This window comes from Typopeltis vanoorti, chromosome 1 (genome assembly GCF_054136105.1).
Source record: "Typopeltis vanoorti isolate ZY-2024b chromosome 1, IOZ_Tvanoo_1.0, whole genome shotgun sequence".
Taxonomy (NCBI): domain Eukaryota; kingdom Metazoa; phylum Arthropoda; class Arachnida; order Uropygi; family Thelyphonidae; genus Typopeltis; species Typopeltis vanoorti.
The window spans coordinates 144,587,137-144,612,848 of NC_143549.1; the positions used below are offsets into that span (position 1 = coordinate 144,587,137).

The following is a 25,712-nucleotide window of genomic DNA, read 5'->3' on the forward strand; positions in this document are numbered from 1 at the left end:
ATAATGTTTTAAATATATCTTAAACTCTTATTTTGAAGTTATATTTCTTTATATATATTTAAACTGTCATTCTTATTATTCAAGATGAAGGACTGAAAATCCTTCTATTAAAAATGAATTTCTTTTTATAATTTTCCATTTTTTGCAATATACAAATAGGAGACATTTATTTTGAAACATGCCCAATTAAATGGAAGAAGTAAGATGTATCTAGTTCAAAATTGAAATTTTCCTTCTGTTTTTCAGTAAGTCTCTGTAGCTCAGTCAATACTAATGGTGTCCTTTGGCTGGAAAGATCAGGATTCGAATTTCATCTAGGATGCAAGTAACCTTCATAAGGGCATTTTTAATTAGTCATAATACATTGGCCTATAGCTTTAGTTGCTTCAGCCATAATTCATACGAACAACATCTGATTTATTCATTATAATATAGGATAATTTTTATTGTTTTTGCATAATTAATGTTAATTAATGTTGTGCCCTTCCACAGAGAGCTACTAGATAGTATGCTGAACCAGATACTTTAGGAATCTTCCAGATCATCTATTTAAATAATCTTGCTATCACTATTCTGTTAAATGTGCTGGGAAGATGTGTGCATAGTATGTGGGCATCATTTACTGAGCCACAATCTGCAGAGGAATTAAATTTTTTCATGTGTATGGCTTAGCAAATAATCTATTACTGTGTATGTTCCATATCTCTCCCACTTTTATCTTACCTAAAACAGAAGCCATGAAAAGTTAATCAAAGATATATAGATTCATGTAGGAAAAGGTTTTTCTTCCAAAACTTTGAAATTCTCTTCAAAGATATGTTGTAGTCTCCCTGTGTTGAACATTCTAATTATTTCTGTCTGACAAATCCAACTTGGGGGGAGACCACACTCCTACCAGGCGTGTCCCCCGGGTAGCGGATGGGGGAAACCCAAATGGGTTGCTCTGAATAAAGAATAAAGAGCTGTGGTCCAAAGGATGTAGCAGAGGCATGGCAAGCTGGCTACATTATTATGCCAGTAACTTTCATGAGCAGGAGAAAGTCTACAAACTGAAATAGTGCTACTGCATATGGAACAACTGACGCACCTACTCGAAGACCACATAGAGTAGGTGAGAAATCAGCATTCTGGTCAGCCAAGTATGTGAAACATGTAGCCACCCTCAACATAAGATCACTATACCGGCGTGGAAAATTGCAATTAGTCCAGGAAAATTTAAAAAGACTGAAATGGAGTATTTTAGGTTTATCAGAGACACATTGATGTGGAGATGGATTCATGGATTTACCAGAAGGAAGACTGAACTTCTCAGGAAGAAAAGATAACTTACACAGAGAAAGAGTTGCATTATTAATTGAAAAGAAACTTACACACTCGGTAATTGAAATAAACCCAGTGTCTCCTAGAATAATCACAGCCAAACTTCAAGCAAAAGAAAAAGGTCAAACAATTAAAATAATCCAAATATATGCACCAGACAGTAACCATTCAGAGGAAGAAATAGAAAATTTCTATGAAGAACTACAACAGGAAATAGATAATCCCAAAAATAGAGAACTCATGATAGTGATGGGAGATTTTAATGCTAAAATAGGGCAGTTCACAACAGACAAAAAAGATGTGATGGGGAAATTTGGATACGGAGAGCTTAACGACAAAGGAGAACAATTACTCCACTTCTGTAAAGCAAATGATCTAATGATTACAAACACATTGTTCTATCAACGCCCTAATAATAAATATACATGGACATCCCCAGATGGTAATATAAAGAACTGCATAGACTATATCATCATAAACAAACAATGGAAAAGATCAGTAAATAATGTACAAACATTAAGAAGTTTTGATTTTGACACTGACCACGAAATATTAACTGCCAAAGTGAAGATAAAATTCAACAGGAAAAACAATATCAGAAAAGAAGAAAACATCAACCTATCAAAACTAAAAGATAGCTCAAGCAGAAGTCAATTTTTAGAACAGATGTGCTTGAAATTAAAACCCTCCATCTTCCAGAACAGCGGAAAATACTGGGAAGAAGGAAAAGAAACAGTGTTATCAATTGCAAAAGACACTCTAGGTTCCAAACACAAAATAAACAAACAGTGGATAACCCAAGAAATCATAGCTACCATAGAAGAGAAAAGAGAGGCCAAGATGCTTGTAAACCAACAAAACAATGAAGAGAATACAAGCACTAAAAATAAAGTTGATATCCTGTGCAAAAAAGCCAAAGAAAAACGGTTAGAAGAAAAAGCTAAGAAATGCCAAGAAGCATACCAACAAAACAACCTAAAAGTCACTATAAGAGAAATTTCAAGGGAATTCTCAACAAAAGCAGTAACAATAATAAACAACAAGATGACTGAAACCGGGAATATTGAAGATATAAGAAAAATTTGGTCAAACCGTTTTAAGACTATCTTCCACCAAGGAAACAAAACTACAATGCCAACAATAGAAGAAAATAATGATCACCCAAAAAGTTTACAAGAAGAAGTTATATATGCAATAAAACAGATGAAAAACAATAAAGCACCAGGCATTGATACTATCCCTACTGAACTGTGGCAGTAGGGATAGTATCAATATTCTATTGATATGGAGGCAGCATATCAATAGAATATTTAAACCCTATTCAATAAAATACTACAAACAGGAGAGATCCCAGACGACTGGAGAACTGGAAAGATCATCCCAATATACAAGAAAGGAGACAAAAGAGACTGCAGAAATTACTGACCAATCAATTTACTCCCTCACACCTATAAAATATTCATAAGAATTATACAAAATAGATTAAAAATCACCTATGAAGAAATGATAGGCATAGAACAAGCTGGTTTCCAAGGAAACTATTCAACAATAGACCAAATTTTCACATTGCACCAACTAGCAGAGCTCAGCTGGGAAGACCATAAAGAACTATATTGTTGTTTTGTGGACTTAAAACAAGCTTTCGATAACATCAAGAGAGAAATCCTGCTCTTAAAATTCTACTAGAAAAAGCAATAGACAAACATATAATACAGTTTCTGATAAAATATTACTTTAAGACAAATTCAATAATTAAAAAGGACACACTCACAACAGAACCCATAGAGATCCAAAAAAGGAGTCATGCAAGGATGCCCATTATCCCCATGCCTATTCAACATATATCTAGAATAAGTTGTAAAGCTATCTTAGACAATGAGCCTGGAATCAATGTCAATGGTTTGAACATAAATAATATCAACTATGCAGATGATCTCATCCTTCTTGCAAGAACCCCAAATGAACTACAAAAGTTGATCAACAAGCTAAACGAAACCTGTAAAACATATGACATGACAATAAATATACAAAAGACAAAAGTGATGAAAATAGGGAGGAACAGAACTACCATCTCAGCCACCCTAAACGGAGAACAAATAGAACAAGTAGACAACTTCATATACTTTGGATCAAAACTAACAGAAACAATAGATGAACACAAAACAATCAAACACAGAATAGTGATAGGATGGACCACCATGGGAAAATTACAGAAAATCTGGAAAACAAAGAAGATATATAAGCAAGCCAAAATCAAATTATATGAATAAATAATTATACCAACAATCATCTATGGAGCAGAAGCGTGGACAGTTAAAAAAAGAGAGAAGAAAAAACTGCTGGCATTTGAAATGAAATGCTTAAGAAAAATAAATAGAACAAGTTGGATAGAAAAGAAAACAAACATCACAGTCAGACAAGAACTATTGTATAAAAAGACAATAATAGAAAAAAAATTAGTAAACAACAATTGAGATGGTTTGGACACACTGTACGCATGGATGCAGACATACTTTCTAACATCCTGATCAATACTTTTCCAACAGAAAAAAGAAGACCAAGAATTACCTGGCTGAAATTAATAAAGAACATCTTGGGATGCAGAACATATAAGGAACTTTTTGGAAGATCCTGCTCAAGAGAAGACTTAACCCGTCTTAGACGGAAGAGAAGAAGAAGAAGAAGACAAATCCAACAATTAATTTGAATAAAATTGTTGATAGGAAGCTAGTACTTATGTAAACTTAATTATAGAGGACTATCATAGCTTCGTGTACACCTCTTGAGGACACATATTATCAGTTGATGTTGATGATTCTTTTAATCTCAAATGGCATTTGAGCATATGTATGCTCTAATAATCCATGAAAGAGTGTCAAAATTATAATCTCCTTTTTTTTTTTTTTTTTTTGTCTTCTTTGACTAGCAATACCTTTGCTTCTGGAGATAACCAGAAGCAAATCCAGACTCTATTATATAAACATTTTTATAAATATTTTCTGTAAATATTTCTGTGGTGAGTAGCATCAGCTACTCAGCACCTCTTCACAGCTCATTTCAAACTCATTGAACTAAAGTTTCCTCCTTATTGCCAATTCCTTCTATTTTATTTGCCCTTTAGAATAACAGTTCCACTTGTTCCTCTTGGCTTTGCTAAGAAGCAAGTGCTGTAGTCTTCAAATTCAGTATTAAGAATTTCTCTTCAACTTTCTTCACATTCATTATGGTATTACTCTTCATTTAAAGAACCTCTTGTGTTGGGAGTGGGGGGTTGGAGTTACCATAAAAAAACTTCTCAATTTACAAATCTTCTGGTTTATATGCATACATTCAAAGTGAACCAGAACTAACTTCAATGTATTAAATGTACTCAGAACACATCTTTCCATTTGTTAGAACACTACTTTTTTTTGGTAGCAGCTGTACCATCTTACAAAAACATATCTGTCAATGACACTGAATACTCTCCCATACTTTCATTCTTTAATAATGCATATATCCTAAGAATTACTTGTGTTTAGTATAACTTAATTATGAAATTTTAACTCTTTAAATTTTATACAGATGAAAATGGCAGACTTGCAGCTGCTGGGTGCACCATGTGCAGATCAGTTAGAGGTACTTGTGAGATGTGGAGCAGGTGGCAGAGATCATGGTCCATGTTGTCAGAGGCGTGGGGTACGATGGAATTGTCTTCCACTATGCTCTGGAGTTCTTGAAATGATTCCTCAGGCTGTAGTGAATTCTTGCATTGGAGATGTTGGAAAAATTGTTCAAGTTAGTTACTACTACATCTTAGCTTCCAACAATTTTTGCTTTTTAAAGTGCTAATTTAAAAAAGCATGACTTATGCATATTTACAACCTCACATTATACTTAAAAATATGGATTTGTATCTTTGTCATAAAATTTCTTTGCCATAATTACTTTTTAAGAAATCAAGAAGTGTAATTGCTTCTTATTTTTTCTCTTTTTTTCTAAGTCACATAGATGACATTTCATTACTCTAATAATGAGTATTCTTCATGCATGATATTATCTTATTTTATTATTATTATTATTATTAACATCTGACCTCCATGGTGTCAGACACTCATCGTGAGAGGTACACACAATTCCATACAATACTCATCCAACCCTGCTTTAAACTGATTCAATGTGTCTATACCCACAACACACTCAGGCAATGCATTCCACTCATCAATCACTCTCCATGCAAAGAACCTATTCCCTCACTCCTCTGCTCACACCCCTCCTTATACAGTTTCCAGCGATGATCTCTTGTTCTACCCCCTCCCATTCTATGAAAAATCTCTTCCATGTCGACCTGATAACAACTCTGACTAGCTTCATACCCCCCCCTCCCCTTCCTCCTATTCACAAGGCTCTGCAACTTACATTCCAAAGACCACTCACCACCTTTGTGAATCTTCTTTGGACCCTTTCCAATATATTCTCGTCACCATGAAAACCTGGCAACCAAATCTGTGCACAGTAATCCATATGAGGCCTGATCAAGGCCTTATACAATGGCATCATAACTTCTCTATTTCTGCAGGTCAGGTCCTCCAGATCATTGGCATTATCTAATGTGATGTCTTCACAACTTGTACAATGTAGTCCCTGATTTTCAGGTCCTTGTCCACTCCTAGATCTCTCATCTCCTCTACTTCCTTTAAAGTGTCCCCACTAAGTGTATACTTTGCATCCCATCGTTGCTTACCAAATCTCAAAACCTTACACTTGGCAACATTGAACTGACAGTTCCACTTATCTGCAATCTATTCATGCAATCTATTCAAGCCCTCTTGTCAGGCCATAACATCCACTTGACTCTGCATTGCTCTTCCCAGTTTTGCATCATCTGTAAGCTGCTGTATATCACTAGTTACACCCATCCCAATATCATTAACATACAAATTGAACAACAATGACCCCAAAACTGACCCCTGAGGCACACCACTAGTGACCTTTCTCTTTTGGATATGGATATTGTACCCCCCCCCCCCCCCATATACAACTTTCTGATACCTATCCAACAGCCAGTCACTGATCCAACTCAGAAGTCTGTTATCCATTCCCATCTGTTTCACTTTATTTAAGAGCTTGTCATGTGGCAGTCAATCAAAAGCCTTTGCAAAATCTAAGTGCACCACTGTATATGCATTTGCCTTGTCCAAGGTATTTGTCACCTTGTTATAGTACATAAGTAAGTTAGTGAAACATGATCTCTCCTTAACAAGCCTATTCTGATAACCACAGAGAATACTGCTGTTATCAACCCATTTCTGTATCCTACTTCTCACTAATCTCTCCAGTGCCTTCACCACAACTCCAGTAAGTTAGTGAAACATGATCTCTCTTTAACAAGCCTATTCTGATAACCACAGAGAATACTGACTGCTGTTATCAACCCATTTCTGTATCCTACTTCTCACTAATCTCGCCAGTGCCTTCACCACAACTCCAGATATAGAGACCGGCCTATAATTTGAAGCTACAGTCTTATCACCACCTTTATACAGTGGAACAGTTTACCCTCTTTCCGCTCCCTTGGAACCTGTGCTATTGCAAGACTTTTTAAACAAGCAAGCTAATGCTACTGCCAATTCCCTGGAACATTCTCTTAAGATGTGTGGATTTGACATCTTAAGATATCAAATCCTATTGATATCTTAAGATGTCTCTTAAGATATCAATAGGATTTGATATGTCATCAAATCCTATTGCCTTATTGACATCAAGTTTATTTATTTCCTCATATACCTCCTGCTCACTCACAATTACTTAGCTTAATTTCCTCATGATTCCATCCTGATCAGGATGAAACATCCTTATAACTGATCACCGAATACCTCAACAATGTCTTCTACAGCAGTTACCATTGTACCACTTTCATTCATTAGCTTTATCTTACCATGATCATTCTTCCTTCTACTTGCCACATGCCAAAAAACTCTCTAGGGTTTTTCTTTGCCTGATTTGTGCCAATTTCTGCTCATACTCTAATTTTGTTTTCCTTACTAACTGAGTCACTCTCCTGGCTTGTTCTTTATATTCCTTATGTGACTGAATGTTGCCATTATTCATTTTGTACTTCCTCCAAAATACTTTCTTTTACCAGATTTTATGCTTAAGCTCCACATTCACCCATTTTATACTTACCTTATTCAGCCTTTTTGCCTTCTGAATACATTCACACATTGATGCTGTTGTGTATTTCTTTGTTCATGCAGCATTTAGTTCCTTACTGCTCAACTCCTTGTTCCATGTTATAGCTCCAAGCTATCTCCTAAGCTTGTCATAATCACCAGCCTTATGATTCCACATATATATCCTTTCCTCACAAAAGTGTGCAGATGACCTCCCACAACACATATGACTACTTCATGATCACTTTCACAAACTGGAGGAAAGTGTGAAACCCCTTTCACAATTACATCCTTTGATGAAATGATCAGATCTAGAACTCTCAATCCTTGTATGCCCCTTGCACTCCTTTACTTGCTGCCTGAGATAGTTATCTCTTGAGAACTTGAGAAATTCATTTTCCTTATTCCTAAATGCTATCTCTTCATTCCAATCTATACCCCCATAATTAAAATCACCCATAATAATTACTCTGCCTTTGTTCACTAATCCAAGTTGTTTATACATTTCTTCATCACCACCCTCCATGTTCCCAAGCCTATAGCAACATCCAACTAAATATGTCTTCCTCTCAACCTCTGTGTTACACCACACTGCCTCATAACCATTGCTACTATTTCCCCCTTTCATGTCTACCTTATGTGGACTTAATTCCCCTGAATAATAATACCCCTTAATTCCCCTGAATATAATAATAATAATACATGATCTTTATAAAAAACAAAGTGACCAATTCTGGGTGAAGTATCCCAAGGAAAAATACAATGTTATGGAAAACCATTTAGTAAGTAAGTTATGAAGTAGCCTTTGGTGACTGTTTGGGTCAGTGGAGAAGATAGCATAATAGTGAATTAAAAATATGTCTGTGCTTACTGCAATAACTTAAACCATTTGATTATAATAATTATTATTATTTAATGGTGGATGGAATGGATTGAACATATCCAGTGAATTGAGGGAGGGTAGCTTTTTTTTTTAATTGAGAGGTAAATGAGAGGTGCAAGAACCTATAGCATATCATTGCCATAATACAGTAATGGTTGAGAAAGAAGAGACTTATTGACATATTTCTGGAAGAGTTGGAGGTTGTGCTGAGGAACGCTTCATAAGAAAGACTGTTCTAGAAGTAGATGGAACAAAAGAGGAGGAAGAAAAGAATCTGGTTCAGTACATTCTTATATCTAATGCATCATTTATCCTGCTTATTCTCCCTCCTGGAAAACACACCTTATGGAATCTCTCATTTACTACACCTCGAATAATGGAATCACCATATCTGGCTATTCATGAGTCATTTGTCACTTCTTTTTCTCCACTTTCCTTCATCTTAACCTTTTGGTCAGGATGAAGAAAAGCATCAGATGTATTCCATGTGTATAAAAGATTTCACTGATAATGAAATCAATAAAATCTTTATCTTTAAAATATTTCTTATTTTTACTGCAATCATTTCTACAAATTTGTACCCCCCCCTGTTTTTTTGAAAATAGAGCATTCAGAACTTCTGATTTGTTTGAATATCCATTGGACAACATTTAAAAAGTATAATAGGTGATAAGATATGGACTTATGGGTGTGATCCTGAAACCAAGTAATAGTCATCACAGTAGAAGAATCCATTGTTTCCATGTTGAAACAAAAAGGAGAAAAAAAAGAGCATGGCAAAAGAAGGCATATTGTGTTATTGATTATTCCTGGTTATTAAATTATTGTGCATTATAAATATGCTAATGCAAGACAACTAGCAGCAAGGAATTTCACATGGAGATTTTTAGACAGTTTCAGAAAAGTTTGGAGGAAAGAGGAATCAGGAAAATGTTTTCTTCATCTGCCATAATGCTTATGCATTTAAACTCTATAATTTTTTTTTTTTTTGCAGTACAAACATAATACCACAAGTACAACAGACTATATTCACCTAATATTGCTCCATGTGACTTTTTTTTTTTTTGTTCCAAAAGCTCAAAGCAGTTTTAACCAGATGTAATGGCATTGAGACATGAAATGAAATTTGATGACACTTTTGGACATCACAAAAATGAATTTTGATAAATGTTTTCAATAGTGGGAAGTGATGTGTCACTGTTGAAAAAAGCTAAGCTTGAACATTACTAGATCTGAATCATGCAAATTTCTTATTCTTAGTGTACTCTCTCTCATGAGTTCATTCTAGTGCATTTTAAACAAACTGCATATTATTATAATGAAAATTACAGAAATATCAGTGAATAATACAATTTGTTTTTGTTTTTAGTGTATGGCAGATGGAGCAGATACACTTCCAGGAATTCCTGAGGATTTCCATGCTACAATGACAACAGCCACGAGCATTCACTTAAAATGGAGTTCTCCAAAAGATAACAGTACAGTAACTGGATATGAGGTCAGATATCATATAACAGTTTCCAAAGTACCTCCTCATCCTCTTGATTATGCACAGGTGAGCATTAGATTAATATGCATTACATATTGTGTATATGTATCAAGAAAGATCCTTATGGTTTTAGATACAGCTTACCCTTCACATTGTTTTGCTGTGAAAATTAGGTACTCAGTTTCATATCTAATATGATCATTATATAGAATATAGGCCACAGCAACTTATTTCTCTTGACTTCTAATAAAGAATACTTTTGGATAAAATAACAAATAATTTATATTTATTAATTTTTAGGGATGTTGAATTGTATTTTGTTTGATCAGTAAACTCATAGATGAAATATATTAAATTATTCTGAGTTTGACAAGTAATTCAATATTTGATCGGTTAACCAAAAATACACTTGTTCATCCTGGTTAGCTGAGTGGATAACATATCTGCTTCTCATTTAACAGTTGTTGGTTATCCTATGGTGGGGACATGCATGTGTGTTAATGTTTTTAGGTAGTAAGTGAATATTAGTAGTGCAAGATCAACTGCTTACTGGAATCCTGAAATGTGACACCTCCAGGGAGTCCAAGGACTCATTCAGGGAGGACACCTACTCTACAACTCTGTCTCCACCACTCAATCCATCAACTACAACGAACTGCAACCACACCAACGCCATCTATTGCCTACCAAGCCCATGGTGGGATTCGAACCTGCAGCCTTTCTGCTGGAGAGCGGATATGCTAACTACTCTGCTTACAACCTTTTATAGGTTTGAGTCATAAACAAAATCTATTGTATATATTTTTTAATCCATTTTATACATGTATCCAAAAATATCCTTGATCTATTGTCACCAGGAGAATTCAATAGACCTGCCATCCCATTTTGGTCACCTTCTGCTAGATCCTCTCCATCTCATCAAGCTCAAGAAACCCAGATAACCATTAGACATATGAAGAGCCAAAGGCTTCAATTCGGCGACATATATAACTTGTTTAAGTTAAGGGATATATATCCCATATCGTTTCTTAGCCGAATAAGAAACTCAAAGAGTTTCATTTGGAATCACCGAACTTTATATAGTTTCTACTATATTCGGCATGAAACTCTTTGAGTTTCTTATTCGGCTAAGAAAGAAACGATATGGGATATATATCCCTTAACTTAAACAACCCAGATAACCCAGATATCTGCATACGGTAATCTGGTCATGGCTTGTCAGGGCCTTGTGAAGAGGTAAAATAACTTCTTTATCTCTACTTGTTAGTGTGCTTTTCAGTAACCAGATAATTCTTTCATCTATTTTACACATACCAGCCACTGAATTAGAAATCTTTATGCAGATGTATGCAAATGTCATGCAGTGTATATGCAAAATACTTAGTCACATGCATCACCACATGTTCTAGGCAACTATTGCTGGTCAGTAATTGTCAATAATGTAAATCACAATGTGAAAAATAAAAGATATTTTTGTAGTTCAATAAAAGCTTATTGTGGGTGCCCATCTGGCTGGAGCCAATATTTTGAAAACAACAGAACTGATTGGTTTCTCATTTTTCATCAGAAACACTTGTTTGGCCATGTGTGGACATGTAAATTTTCTTATATATGCTTTATTCTAGCAAACTTATGATATTGCCATATAATGTTTATGAAAATTCAGTAAGACAGTGGTTGTTCCAGTTTAAATATCTCATTTAAATAACCACACAATTTCATGTTTATAATGTGCACATTCAGAATTAGGATCAATAAAAAAAAAGAAGATAAATAAATAAAACAGTTCAGTACTTTAACTTATCTACATACATGTAAATATGATATACATGGAAATAATGCACTGTTTTATTTATATTTATTATGTGCAGAATATAGAATTCTTTCTTTCTTGTCTGAACAAACTGTTCACAAATTTAGTATTATGCTGTTGTTTCATGTGATATAAATATAATCAATAAAAAAAAAAGAAGATAAATAAATAAAACAGTTCAGTACTTTAACTTATCTACATACATGTAAATATGATATACATGGAAATAATGCACTGTTTTATTTATATTTATTATGTGCAGAATATAGAATTCTTTCTTTCTTGTCTGAACAAACTGTTCACAAAATTAGTATTACACTGTTGTTTCATGTGATATAAATATAATTATTTGTTGTTATTATTATTATTATTTTTTTTTTTAGGTATTTCAATTTTAAGTAATTTTTGGTTAATGTTTGTTCTTTTTCTTCTTAGAGTATCAATGTCACCCAAAATGAAGCTGTCTTAAATGATCTCTCTCCTGGAAACTATTATAGTATCTATGTAGTGGCAATGAATGATCATGGACAGTCACTACCATCTTTAGTAATAATAGCTCACACAGTAGAGTCTGGTGCAAATATGACAAAGATATTTGGTTAGTATAATATTTTATTGCTGCTGTTTTAGAAATGTGAAGATGATAAAAATTATATATCTTAATTTTATTAAGGTATATATAATGTGGTCAGTTAATTAATAATAAACTATATTAAGGAAAGTAATAGGAAACTTGATATTCAAATAGGGGATATTAAGCTTAGATCTTTCTTCCATACAGCTGATATTTTACATCTCTGTAATTGAAGGACTTTCTTCATCTCCAAAGTCATAGGAAAGAATGCTTCTGTCACCATTCATACCTGTCCATTGCCATTTTTCATTTAGGTGTAGCTGTGGCATTCTGATTTTCTAACCACTTATTCCAGAAATTTCTGCCTTGGCCTTCTACATTGTCCCTTACCCATCACTTTTCCTTCTAAAATCATTTTCAAAAAATTGCTGTGCATCAGAAGATGTCACATCCATTTTTCTCTTCTGTTTTCTACTGCCTTAATGATATTTCTGTCCACTCTTATTCATCAAGTACTCAAGTACTTCTTCCTCCTTGGTCACTTTTACTGTTTATTTAATTTTGCATACTCTTCACCAATACCATAACTTGAATGTTGCCATTCTTTTGATGTCTTGTTTTGACAAACTCCACATTTCACTTGGATAAAGAACAATACTCCAAACATATGCTTGTATGAATCTCTTTTGTAGTTCCAAATTCATGTTAGAAGAGAATGGTTTCCTTTGCCATTACAATTCTACACTTCATCTCTCTTTCAATTCTATCATCCTCTGTTATCACACTTTTTAAATATTTAAAACATGAAGTATTGTTTCACTATTTAAGATTTAGTGGTGTGTTAAAAATGAGTAAGTGCTGGGAGAAAGATATGAGTAACATGATTGAGGGTGAGAAAAGGAAGCATGACATGGAGATATAATTAATATAACAATAAGAAATGCAACAGACTTAGAGGATGGTGTTGATGAATGTTGAGCAAGAATATTATGCTTAGAGAGAGAGAGAGAGAGAGAGAGAGAGAGAGAAGTACTGAGAAAGGAAAATATGAAAATTGAGTTCAGAGATTAGAAGAAAGAAGGAAATTGCTGTGAAGCAAACCAGAGCAGGAGAGTTACAGGAATGATAAAAGGAGAGAGAATGGAACTATGAAAGAGAGATAATGAGAAGAAGTTGTGATAGTGTTGGAGTAAGGACTTAGGAGATGAGAGGAAGGCAGTTAAGTGAGAGAACAAGGAAAGAAAGAAAGAGTTGGTAGAGGGGAGAAAGGATGCAGAGAATGAATGATGGATCATTTAGAGGCATGATGGATGGAAATTTGATGATCTGTGGTGTGCATCATAGAATGCTAGAGGAGTGCTTGCCTGGAGGAACAATAGTGAGTGTGACAGATAAGCAAGGCGTACATGTAGATGAAATGATAGTAATAATTATGGGTGAATAACTTGAGAAGTAGTGTAAATCAAGTAGTGAGAGATCTGAGGTTAATGTTAGAGGCTATGCAGCAGAAGAGTATGAGAGGGAAGATGGTGAGTGTATTACTCAGATATGATAATGTAGAGTTAAGAAGAGTAGTAATAATAATAAGAATCAAGGCCTTATACAATGTCATCATAACCTCTCTATTTCTGCATGTCAGGGTCCTCTACATCATTGCCATTATCTGATGTGATGTCTTTGCAACTTGTGCAATTTGGCCTCTGAATTTCAGGTCCTTGTCGACCATCACTCCTAAATCTCTCATCTCCTCTACCTCCTTTAAAGTTTCCCCACCAAGTGTATACTTTGCATCACATTATTGCTTACCAGATCTCAAAACCTTACAAATTCCAGATTGAACTGACAGTTCCACTTACCTGCCCATTCATGCAATCTATTCAAGTCCTCTTGTAAGGCCATAACATCTGCTTGACTCTGCATTGCTCTCCTCAGTTTTGCATCATCTGAAAACAGCTGCATATCACTAGTTAAACCCATCCCAATATCATTAACATACAAATTGAACAACAATAGTCCCAAAATTGACTCCTGTAGCACATCACTAGTGATCTTTCTTTTTTGGGATACTGCACTCCCATATACAACTTTCTGATACCTATCTGACAGCCAGTCAACCATATTTAACCATATATATAAAACCATATTTTGATGGTTTTAATTTTGTAGCATTTGTGTTTCAGTTTATACCCACAAAGTAAACATGCTGAAATAACTGTATTTAAAGTGTTTTTTTTTCTCTTTTAAATGTAACTCTCATCCATTAAAGGTTGTATATCTATAAATCATTAGTATTGTGGATAGGCTAAGGATTTTTTTCTATCTTTATACATTTTTTCTATTTTTTAAAATTTATTTCTTACATAGTCTAGAAGCTCTGCTTTAGAGACCAAACATGAAACTTTCATAAGCCACTTCAAGCCTCCAGTAAGTGTGGTGGTCATGTACTAGATGATGACATTCATCGTCCTCCTAAAAATAATTGCAAACATCCATGCCCATGGTGGGATTCAGATCCACAGTCTGTTAATTGAAGAATGGATACATTAATCACTTGGCCAACCTGTCTATTGAAATAGCCATTTTTTTATCACTTTTTTTCTCTATCTTGCTGAAGCACAATTTGCACCTGCTCGGTATCTACTCCTTCTATCATTTGTATTTTTACAGTATATTGATGGATAAATATCGCTGTATTGGCCTTAGAAATAATTACTTTTAAGTAATTATTTCTATATCAAATAATAACATAAATCAAACAATAACAGTTTTTTTTATTATCATTAAAGGAAGAAAATTTGAACAAACATCTTTATCATTCTTAGTGCAAACAAGACAACTAAAATAGTTATAATAAAACGATCTTTATAATCTAATCTAATCTAATCTAATCTAATCTAATCTAATCTAATCTAATCTAATCTAATCATAATCTAAATCCCATAATCTGGATATAATCTTTGTAACTCCACACTTGGATTACTGTGTGCAGATTTGGTCTCCCGAATTCCAAAGGATAAAGAAGCTGTGGAGTTACAAAGATTATATCCGGATTATGGGATTTAGATTATGAGGACAGATTGCAACTATATGGATTACAGACCCTGGTTAACAGGAGAAAGAGAGGGTGATATGATAGAGGTCTATAAACTTCTGAATGGGTGTTATATCGTTTGATGAAATTTTTCGTTACATGGAAGGTGGGAACCGGACATGGGGGTCATCCATGATTGTTCATGATCAAGAAAGGGGTAAGAGCTAAGTTTTTCTCTCACAGAGCATTGAGTGAGTGGAACAGTTTGTTTTTAGGGGTAGTGAGTGTATCTAGTATGAATGAATTTAAGGGAAGGTATGACAGCTGGTTTGGGTGATTTATAGCCTCCCTCGATGACTCTTTGACTCCCTGGAGGTCTCAGATGATAATAATAATAATAATAATATTATTATATATTCATGTTATCTCTGATTTTTTATCTTATGTTTCAGTTCTTTTATAGTATGTACAATGCTTTCCACATAATTTTTGTCAAAATATTAACTTTGCATAAATTGCACAAACTTTTATGGTCATCTGATAATATCAAGTTGCATGATGTATTTGAATGTTGTATTATTAACACAAAAAGTTAATCAAGAATGGTATTATGAATATCAATACAGCAGAAATTAGATTGCAAGTTATGATCATTGTAAAACTCAAATGTGTAAATTTATATGTTTTAATAGAGTTTTCCCTCTTGGAAACTCCGGTTTTTCAACTCACAAAGCAAGAACCAACCATTAGGACACATGCAATTAACAGACATAATACACTGTCCTCATAGCTTGAGTTGCTTTGGTTAGGGGTTCCAAATAAGTCAAACATTTTAATAGTGTAATATTTATATTTGTTGAGATTTTCTTATGAAAAGTAATATTTTATCAATATAAATTTCATATTTGTATTTTGCAGGCTCTTTGAGTCCTCCTCATTCACTGGAAGTTATTCATCAAACTATGGATTCTGTCACTATTACTTGGAGATCACCCCTTCATTTGCCAGTTGAAGCTTCATTAAATTATATGGTATATTATCAACCAGCTAATAGTAGCACAGACTTGGAGATGTCATTAACTACTGCTGCAACGACTTACAATACCATGATGCTTAGCAATCTCACTATTAACACACAATATGCTGTTGCTGTGAAAGCCAGAGGTGGAAATGAAGAAAGTGAGTTGTCTGAGGTCGTATTGGCATGGACTGATCCTGCTATTCCTGCTTTCTTAAATCCTCCTGTTATTATTCCACCAGAACCTGTTATAGAGGGTAGTAATGTTACTTTACTCTGTGTTGCAACTGGCATGCCTGTGCCAAATGTTTCACTTTATGTCAATGGACAGTTGATGGTAGAACAGCAACAGAACCATGTAGCTTTAGTCCTTTCTTATATTCAAAGAAACATAACAAATGTGGATTGCTTTGCAGATAATGGTTATGGGCAAGGAGCTCAAAGCTCTTTGACCATTCAGGTGAACTGTAAGTCTGATAAAATGCTATTTTCTTATTTTTTTAAAAATATATCACTTAATAAAGCTTTGTTTCATAATTTTAATTTCAAATTCCATATGTAAATGGAATTTATACTTAGTAATAATATTTTTTCTTTTATAATGTTTCATTCTTTTATAATGAATTTCATTATAAAAGAATGAAACTGAGGACATCATTGATTCATTTAATAATTTTGTTTAGTGAAAGTCATTCATGACTTTATTTGTAATTATTTAATTATTCAATGGTTCATTGATTATTGTTTTGGTGAGGTTTACGCATCAGTTACTATGTTGAATTTTATCGTATCCATGGAGAACATATAAATTATTATTATTATTATTACGGGTATCTCCATGGAGTCAGTAGACTCATCGCGGGAGACCCAAACTAGCAAAACAATATCTGTCATATCTCTTCTTGAATTCATTTACAGATGAAGAGCTCACAACTAAGTCAGGCAATGAATTCCACTCATTCACCACCCTCCAGACAAAAAACCTTGTTCTGACACCTTTGTTAACCACACTCTTCTTTAATTTCCAGAGATGACCTCTTGTTCTTCCATCACTATCACACAGCTGAAACATTTCTCCTGCATCAATCCTATAAAAACCTTTTAGTAATTTGAATGTTTCTATCATATCCCCTCTTCTTCGCCTATCAACCAATCTCTGCAATCCACAAGCTCTCAATCTATCAACGTAGGGAGCATCATTTTTTATATCACTCACCAACTTGGTCACTTCTCTGAACCCTCTCCACAGCCTCCTCATCTCCAAGGAATCCAGGTGACCAGACCTGAGCACAGTAATCCAAATGTGGAAGTATCAATGCTTTATAAAGGGGAATAATAACCTCTTTATCTCTGGATGTCAGTGTGTTCCTCAACAACCAAGTAATCCTATGTGCAATCTTGGACACCTTAGCAATGTGTCCTCTGAACTTCATCTCCCTATCTACCAATACCCCTAAGTCCCTAGCCTCATCAATCTCTTGGAGTACCTTTCCATCGATGTAGTACACAGCTGGTAATCTTTTAATCCCAAAATGCATGACTTTACACTTTTCCACATTGAACTGACATCCATTTTCTTTTGCCCATTTTACCAGCTTATTTAAATCCTCCTGCAAACTTTCAACATCAGCTTGATTTTTTATTGCACTACACAACTTTGCATCATCAGCAAACAACTGAATATCTCCCTTTAAGCCGTTTCCTATATCATTTATATACAAATTAAACAACATTGGCCCAAGCACAGAGCCCTGAGGCACACCACTGGTCACCTGCCTCATTCTGGACTCGGCTCCTCCATACACCACCTTATGGTATCTCTCCCTGAGCCATTCTCCTATCCATATCACCAATTTAATATCCATTCCCATCTGCTCCAATTTGCGTAACAGTGTTCTATGGGGTATCCTGTCAAAAGCCTTAGCAAAATCCAGAAGTACCACTGTGTAGCCAGTTCCTTTGTCCAACTCAGATGTTATTCTATTATGAATAGTTAATAGATTGCTAAGGCAGGATCTACCTTTAACAAAACCATGTTGGCCTCTATAGAGTATCATATCCTGATCCACCCATTCTTGAATTTTGTCTTTAACCAACTTTTCCAATACTTTTACCACTACTCCTGAGATGGTGATTGGTCTGTAATTTAATACCGCAGTTTTAGAGCCACCCTTATGCAAAGGAACCACTTTGCCTAACTTCCACTCCCTAGGGACCATACCAGAGTTCAAACTTGAATTAAATATCCAAGTAAGAGGGGTTGACAATTCATTTGCACATTCACGCAACACCCGAGCTGATATTCCATCTAAGCCTACCGCAGTGTTTGCATTTAAGTTTTGCAATATATTTAATACCTCTGATTCTTTAGCTTCAATTCTCACATTAGGTATTGCTACAGGTATAGAGATATCCTCACTTGGGTGATAGACTTTTGAAAAGTGATCATTCACATTACTGCTGTGTAACCGCTCAGAGAAAAAAGTGATAATTGAACCACTGAATAGTTATTACTAAGTATATTAATGCTAAAGTGCTGGCTACTATTGATAAGTTTGATTGTTAATTCTAACATAATTATTAGACATGATTAAAAAATGAGTACAGTATACACATAAATTACAAAAGTGAAAAAAAAAAAATTTAATGTAAGCCACTAATATTTCACAATGAGTATCTTATCATATCAGCAGAGGTGAAAATGTGAAAACACACACACACAATGAGAACTGAAGCTATGGGAAGCAAGAAAGAAATGAACAAAGGTTACAAAGTGCTTCTGTTCTGCAACTCTCTGGTCACTCGTGTACTATGAGGAACATAGTACACACGAGTACTATGTACATAGTGCTTATGTGAACTGAGGACACAGTTGTTGGAAGTTTTTTCACTTCTTTAGACTATAAATAACAGTTGCCAAGAAATTATGTAGTACTGTCATATCCTGTACACCCCTTGAGGGTACATGGCAGGAATTTGATGATGATGATGATGATATAATTTCTTGTCAACTTTAATGTATTGAGCACAGAGTCATCGACATAATTATAAACAAACATAGTCTAAAGGCAAGGAGTCAAAGTTCATTATAAGATGTAAAATTGCACAGCACAGAGTAGGGTTAACAAGAAAAATTACAAAATTAAAATTGCATCTTATATTAAATATCAGATAGAAATTTGTCCTACAGGAAAACTATCAGTGATTGGGACATTCATGCAAAACAAGAAAGAAAAATTAGGTCAGTCACCATGTGGCTGAGAGGTATGGATAAGATATTTGTGTATTGCATCTATGTCCCTAGAATTTACAGTCTTCCCAAAATACATAAAAATAATATGCCACTATGGCTGTTAGTGGACGTGCCAACAGCTCTAATAATCACTTAGCCAAGAAATGAGCATCTACACTCAAGGATTTGGTGGGTTGTTTTTTCTCCTTTAAAAAAAAAAAAAAAGGGCAGAACACTTCATAAGCAAAATTAAGAATTTTGTTCTGACTGATCTTCATTGTTGAGTGTGTCATTCTCAGCTAACACCTTCACTTAATAGCCATAGTGGCACATTATTTTTATGTATTTTTGGAAGACTGTAAATTCTAGGGATGTGGGCATAATGCAGTAACATGTTATCCATGTCGCTCAGCCACACAGTGTCTGACTTCAGTAATTTTTTTAATGCAGTTCTGTAGGGTTATAGTTAATGAATTTAATGATCTGGTCACCTGGTTTTAATGTGATGTGGAATCATCCCTGGACCCTCTCCAATGACTAAGACAATATCAAGAGTTTGGAATGCTGGCTATGGAGAGAGGTTGAAGAGATGTGGATTGCAGAGTTTGGTGGATAGGAGAAAGAGAGGTGATATGACAGAGATGTTTAAGTTAGTGAGAGGATTTTATCAGATTAATCCAGAAGAGATTATAAAAAGAGTAGAAGGTGAGAGGGGAAGAACCAGAGGTCATTCCAGGAAGTTATGTAAAAGTGTGAGGAGTAGATTTCTTACATGGAGAATTGTCAGCGAATGGAATACATTATCAGAATGTGTTGTTAATGCAAGGAGTGTTAAGGATTTTAAGATTCTAAATATGTTGTCAGTTGAATGAACTCCCACAATGAGTCTGTCGACTCCATGGAGGGTGTAATAATAATAATAATGAATTTGAATGTGCTGTTGCCAGATACTAATGCATTCATTTTTTTTCAGGTAAACTTTTGTTTAGAATGTAGTAGAATTATCACTGTTGGCTTTGGTACTATATATTTTTTTGTTTTTCAAAATTTATTGGCTGTTGTTTCCATTTTAATGAGATTGCTACTTAGATTCTGTTAGATGTTTAGAATTCTTTGAGTATAGTAGATAAAATCAAGTTTGTTGTTTAACCTTGCAGTTTGTGTAGTTCAGGCATTTTGAAGAAGCGAGAGTTTTGCTAGTGAGGTAGGTGACTTCGCTGGTGGTTGTCTACTCCTCACCAAGCATGTTTGTGGTTGGTTGCTCCTAATGTCATTCCTTGAAGGCTAGCTGTTAGTTTCCTATGATTTTAATCTTTGAAATTTGGCTGTAAGATTTTTTTTTTTTATCGAAGATATGTTTTGCAGAGTTGTCAGTAATCCTCATGAGGACCCCCAAATATCTGGATTTAAGTAGCCTGACACATCTGATTTTAACTTTAAAATATGATTTTGGGTAAGTGCTAGATTTTTACAAGTCTCCTGATTTGGATCTCTCACAAAGGCTTTCTCTATACGAATATAAATTCAGAGCTTTTTGACTAAATTCAATTATCTTTAAGCTTAATGCAATTAGGAATTAGATTACTATCTCTGCTTAATTTTAAAAAGGCTAGACGGTTGATATAAACAGAAACCTATATCGTTAGCTTACCACAGTGATTGCTCTGCCATGCATCAAATCTCCATGTATTATGAGAATCCTTTCTTTCACTGTTACACAGTAACTTAATTATTAAACATCAGGCTATTTATGATCATGCACTTGCAACATACTACATTCTTCAGAAAGGCACCAATTCCTTACAACATAGCAAAACCTGATACAAAAATTCAAAAATGAAACCTATAAAATGCCAATCCTTAGCCCATTATCAACAAGAATGAAAAGCTTAAATGTCCTGAGATGTCTATATCCCACATGCAACCCATATTACATCTGGCACCAAGGATAATAAAAGAACAGGACTGTAGAAATCCGACAGTTCCCAAAAGCTAAGTAGAAATTAACATGGTATTGAATTTGGAAACCAGCTAAGAATAGAACTATAGGAAAGTAAGTTTTAGCTTATTGACATTAAAGTAGTTCCATTTATGTGCAAGTTGTATTTATATTATTTTGTTTTCATCTGGCCCTTGCTAGAAGTTCCATAATCCACTACAGTATAAAATATTGTGTACATGCATATTAAGTTTTATATATATATATATATATATATATATATATATATATATCACTTTCCTAGGTATTGCTGCTGAATTTTTATAATTCAGTTATATTGCTTGCAGCACTTTGTTCCAAGAGAATCATCATAATGAAATTCCTGATATGTATCCTCAAGGGGTGAACTAAAAAATTTACATTATTACTAACTAAATTTATTAACTTAAATCAACAATTTTCCTCAAAATTAATCAGTTATCTGTCAGGACTCCAGTACTGTCAGACTTATATTTCAGTCTTCTAAAACACTTCTTACATAGCTCCACATAGATCATGGTCTTTCACTTAGATTTTTCCTACTGTCTTGGCATCAAACACCTGTTTTTGCTAACCTTACGTCTTCCATTCTGTTTAACTGAATGCACCACCTTAAATTAGCTCTACTCATTCCTGAATATTAAGAATATCATATTCCTTTCTAATATCCTCATTTTTAATATGATACTGCCATTGATGCTATCTGTTCACTCGCTTAATTTTTCTCATAATTCTTATATCTGTGATCCCCAGTCTTTGATCAAGTGTTTTAATTCTAACCCAGTTCTCATATACATAAGTTAAAATCAGTTTAAACACTGTCTCTTGTATGTAGCTTGGGTGTTTTGACTAATTTCTCTCTTATTCCATGTAAATTTATTCAGTTGACCACCTGCCATCCAGCGTTGCTAACTGTCTTGTCTGTTTCCATATTTAAATTGTCGTCTTCACTAAATATTATGCTTTGCATGTCTACCTAGTATGGATATAACTCTTTTTTTATCATCAGTCACTCCTTTTTTACCCTTTCTATCTTCACGAAATACATCATAACCTTCCATCTCTATTCCTGTCAGGATGTCATCCTCATCCTACCATGTCTTATTTATTCCAACAATTTTTGGGTGAACAAACTGAATTACTGCAACCATTTCCTTTGTTTCTTATACTTCTATCATGCACATGTACACATAACAGAGCTCATTCCTGGATCTATAACAAGTTTCCCTAATAAGTGATACCACTTATTAGATGTGACTTCTCCTTACTCATCCCAGAACTTTCTTCAAATCCAACTGTTTTCCTTGCATCTAGGCAGTAGTTGATAAACATGATGTAGACATCTACATCAGATTTGTCAACTATTGCCCTCTCCAGTTTTATATCATCAACAAAATTGGATACCTTTCTTCCCCCACCCCTTAAATCATTCACTATATCACTAATATGCAAATTTAAGAGTTACGGTCCTAGTATCAAGCCCTGAAGCACTCCATTGATCACTCACATTTGTCCTGATTCACTCCACTATATACTATTCTCTGATATCTGTCTGTCACCTAACCACCCCTCTCCCTGCCACTAGCTTCGTATCCATTCCCATTTGCTCCAGCATATGTAAAAATTTTTCGTCTGGAATTCTGTCAATGCCTTTGCAAAGTTCAGTAGTATCACGGTATAGACATTTCTTTTATCTGATTCTGCTGCTACTTTATTATAGAATGTGAATAAATTACTAAGGTTATATTTGGTGGACTCCTCTCATCAAGTTAAATGTCTTAATCATATTACTCCTATTCACCAAGCTCTGAAGACCACACTCCCTCCTGTCCTCTTACTCAATATTCCAGAGTACTGAGACATAGTTTGCTATTTGCCTCTGCACTCTGTCTCTCTCCCTCCAATGTTTCCCTATTACCAGTATGGTCAGGTGACCATATCTGTATACAGAAATCCAAATGAAACCTAATTAGCACTTTATGGAGTGGAACTATCACTTCCTTAGCTATACAGTGTTCTTTGCATTATAGCAGCAATTTTTTGGGTAACCCTTACAATTTTCCTGATGTGTCCTCTGAACTTCAGCTCCCTAGCCATCAATATATCCAGATCCTTGCTTCATCCACTTCCTGAAGTGAAGTTCCTCCAGTGTGGTAAACCTCATATCATCTTCTCTTGCCAAAATGCATAACTTTACACTTAGCAACATTAAAATGATATCCTCATTCTTCAGCTGAAAGCACCAATCTATTCAAATCCTCTTGCGACAACAACAACATATCAAAACTTCTTGACATCACTCTTCCTAATTTAGCATCATGCAGCAAACAACTGAATAACTCTTTTCACCACTGTGAACTATATCACTGATATATAAGTTAAATATTACCTTCCTTTTTTTTTTTTTCCTGGACTCTGTATCCTGCCCAGTTTCAAAAATAGTTTATCATGTGGTTCTTAATCAGATGCTTTCGCAAAATCCAAATTAGTCCCTATATAAGCATCTCCCCCATCCAATATGTTAGTCTACCTATTACAAAATGTAACCAAGTTTCTAAAGCATGACCTCCCCCTTTAAAAAACCCATGCTGCTCTCTCTTGAAAGCTGCCCATTCTCATCAATCCAGATTTGTATTCTGTCTCTAACCAGCCTCTCTAACACCTTCACCACTATGCTTTGTATACAATCTGGCCAATAGTTCAACACTACTGACTTGGATTCTTCCTTATGCAGGGGCAATATTTTTCTTTCTTTCCATTCTTCTGAGACTGTTCCTGTTGCTAGACTTCTGTTGAACATCTTTGATGTAGAGGCTAATGACTTCACATCAATTGCTTTAGTATCCCATAATTCAAAGAATACATTTGTTCAAACTTGTATATATATATATATATATATATATATATATATATATATATATATTAATTCAACCTTGGTATCTCTTCTGGGTCTGGCTCCCACTGATGAAACCTCAATACATGGTGGAATAGATTTGGGTAGTGATTTTTCCCATAATGCATTGCATAATGCATATATGGGATCCTAAGGCAATCGATGCAGAGTCATTACCCTATATACAGGTCATCTAGTTATGAAGATACTTCACTTTCAAACTTTGTTTACTTACACTTGTATCAAGGATTAAAGCAGCTTTCCAGAATATAATTTCTTGGAAAGAAATTAATTTTTTTTTTATATTATTTGTAACATAAAAAAGGTTTGTAACCTTATAGTACATTTTGTACTGTGGATGGGCTAAGGATTTTTTTTCTATTTTTATCAATTTTAGATGCATTTTTTGTATTTTTAATTTGTTTTTTTATATAGTTCAGAAACCATGCTCTAAAGACCAAGCATTGAACTTTTTCAAGCCACTTCAGGCCTCCAATGTGTGGGACAGTGGTCTCACACCAGGCTATGAAATTCATCTCCTGTTATGCAGCCAGTAGGAGGAAAAGTGACTTTGAAAGAATGACATTGTTAAAATGGAGGCTGAGAGATTGATGAAGGTGACATAGACAAGTTGCTTAATAATCATTTTTTAGGGTAGTTTATCCTGGAAAAGCACATTTTATTACTAGAGGGATGGGGAGGGTTCAAGGTTTAAAAGTGTATGAAATCTTTTTTTAAGAGAATGTGATAGGAACTGACAACTTCAATTGACGTAGCTTTTCATTGAAATTCTGGCTGTGGGAAAGATGCCCAAGGAATGGACGGAAGGTAAGATAGTGCCATTGCATAACAGTGGTGATAGAATGAAGGTACAGTATATAACTATACACAGTTTGTATTACTTCTGCAGTTGAAGATTTTGGCAAAATTAATGAGAGCTCATATGCAGCATTTGGCAGTGAGGGTTATGTTATTTGTGAATTAGCATGGTTTTGTTAAGGGAATGCTTTTGTTTCAGTAATTTGCTTGCCTTTTATAATAAAATAATGAGAACAGTTGAGGAGGAAATGGCATATTCTGACATTTTTTTTTCCAGTTTTGTAAAGACATTTGACAATATTAGACTGCAACTTTTTTGATATTCAAGTTGCAGTTCATGGGATTAGATATCGGACTAGTAAATTGAATTGTAAATTGGTTGTCTGTGAGATGTTGTGTATGAGGGTAGCAGTATCAAGGAAAAGGAAGATCACAAGTGAGGTTCCACAGGGTTCAGTACTATGGTCTTTATTCTCTAACCTTTATGTCCATGCTATTGTCATTGAACTG

General features: G+C 34.5%; 1 protein-coding gene across 3 annotated transcripts in view; it reads left to right on the top strand.

Moving 5' to 3' along the window:
- Window positions 1–25,712, top strand: part of LOC150110505 (Ig-like and fibronectin type-III domain-containing protein 1) — a 325,466-nt gene that overhangs the window by 227,337 nt on the left and 72,417 nt on the right. For all 3 annotated transcript variants that reach the window (XM_090394289.1, XM_090394271.1, XM_090394280.1), the window contains exons 15-18: window positions 4,885–5,097; window positions 9,725–9,910; window positions 12,093–12,255; window positions 16,181–16,747. In XM_090394289.1, coding sequence (XP_090250415.1) covers window positions 4,885–5,097; window positions 9,725–9,910; window positions 12,093–12,255; window positions 16,181–16,747 — 1,129 coding nt within the window. The remainder of the gene's footprint in view (window positions 1–4,884; window positions 5,098–9,724; window positions 9,911–12,092; window positions 12,256–16,180; window positions 16,748–25,712) is intronic.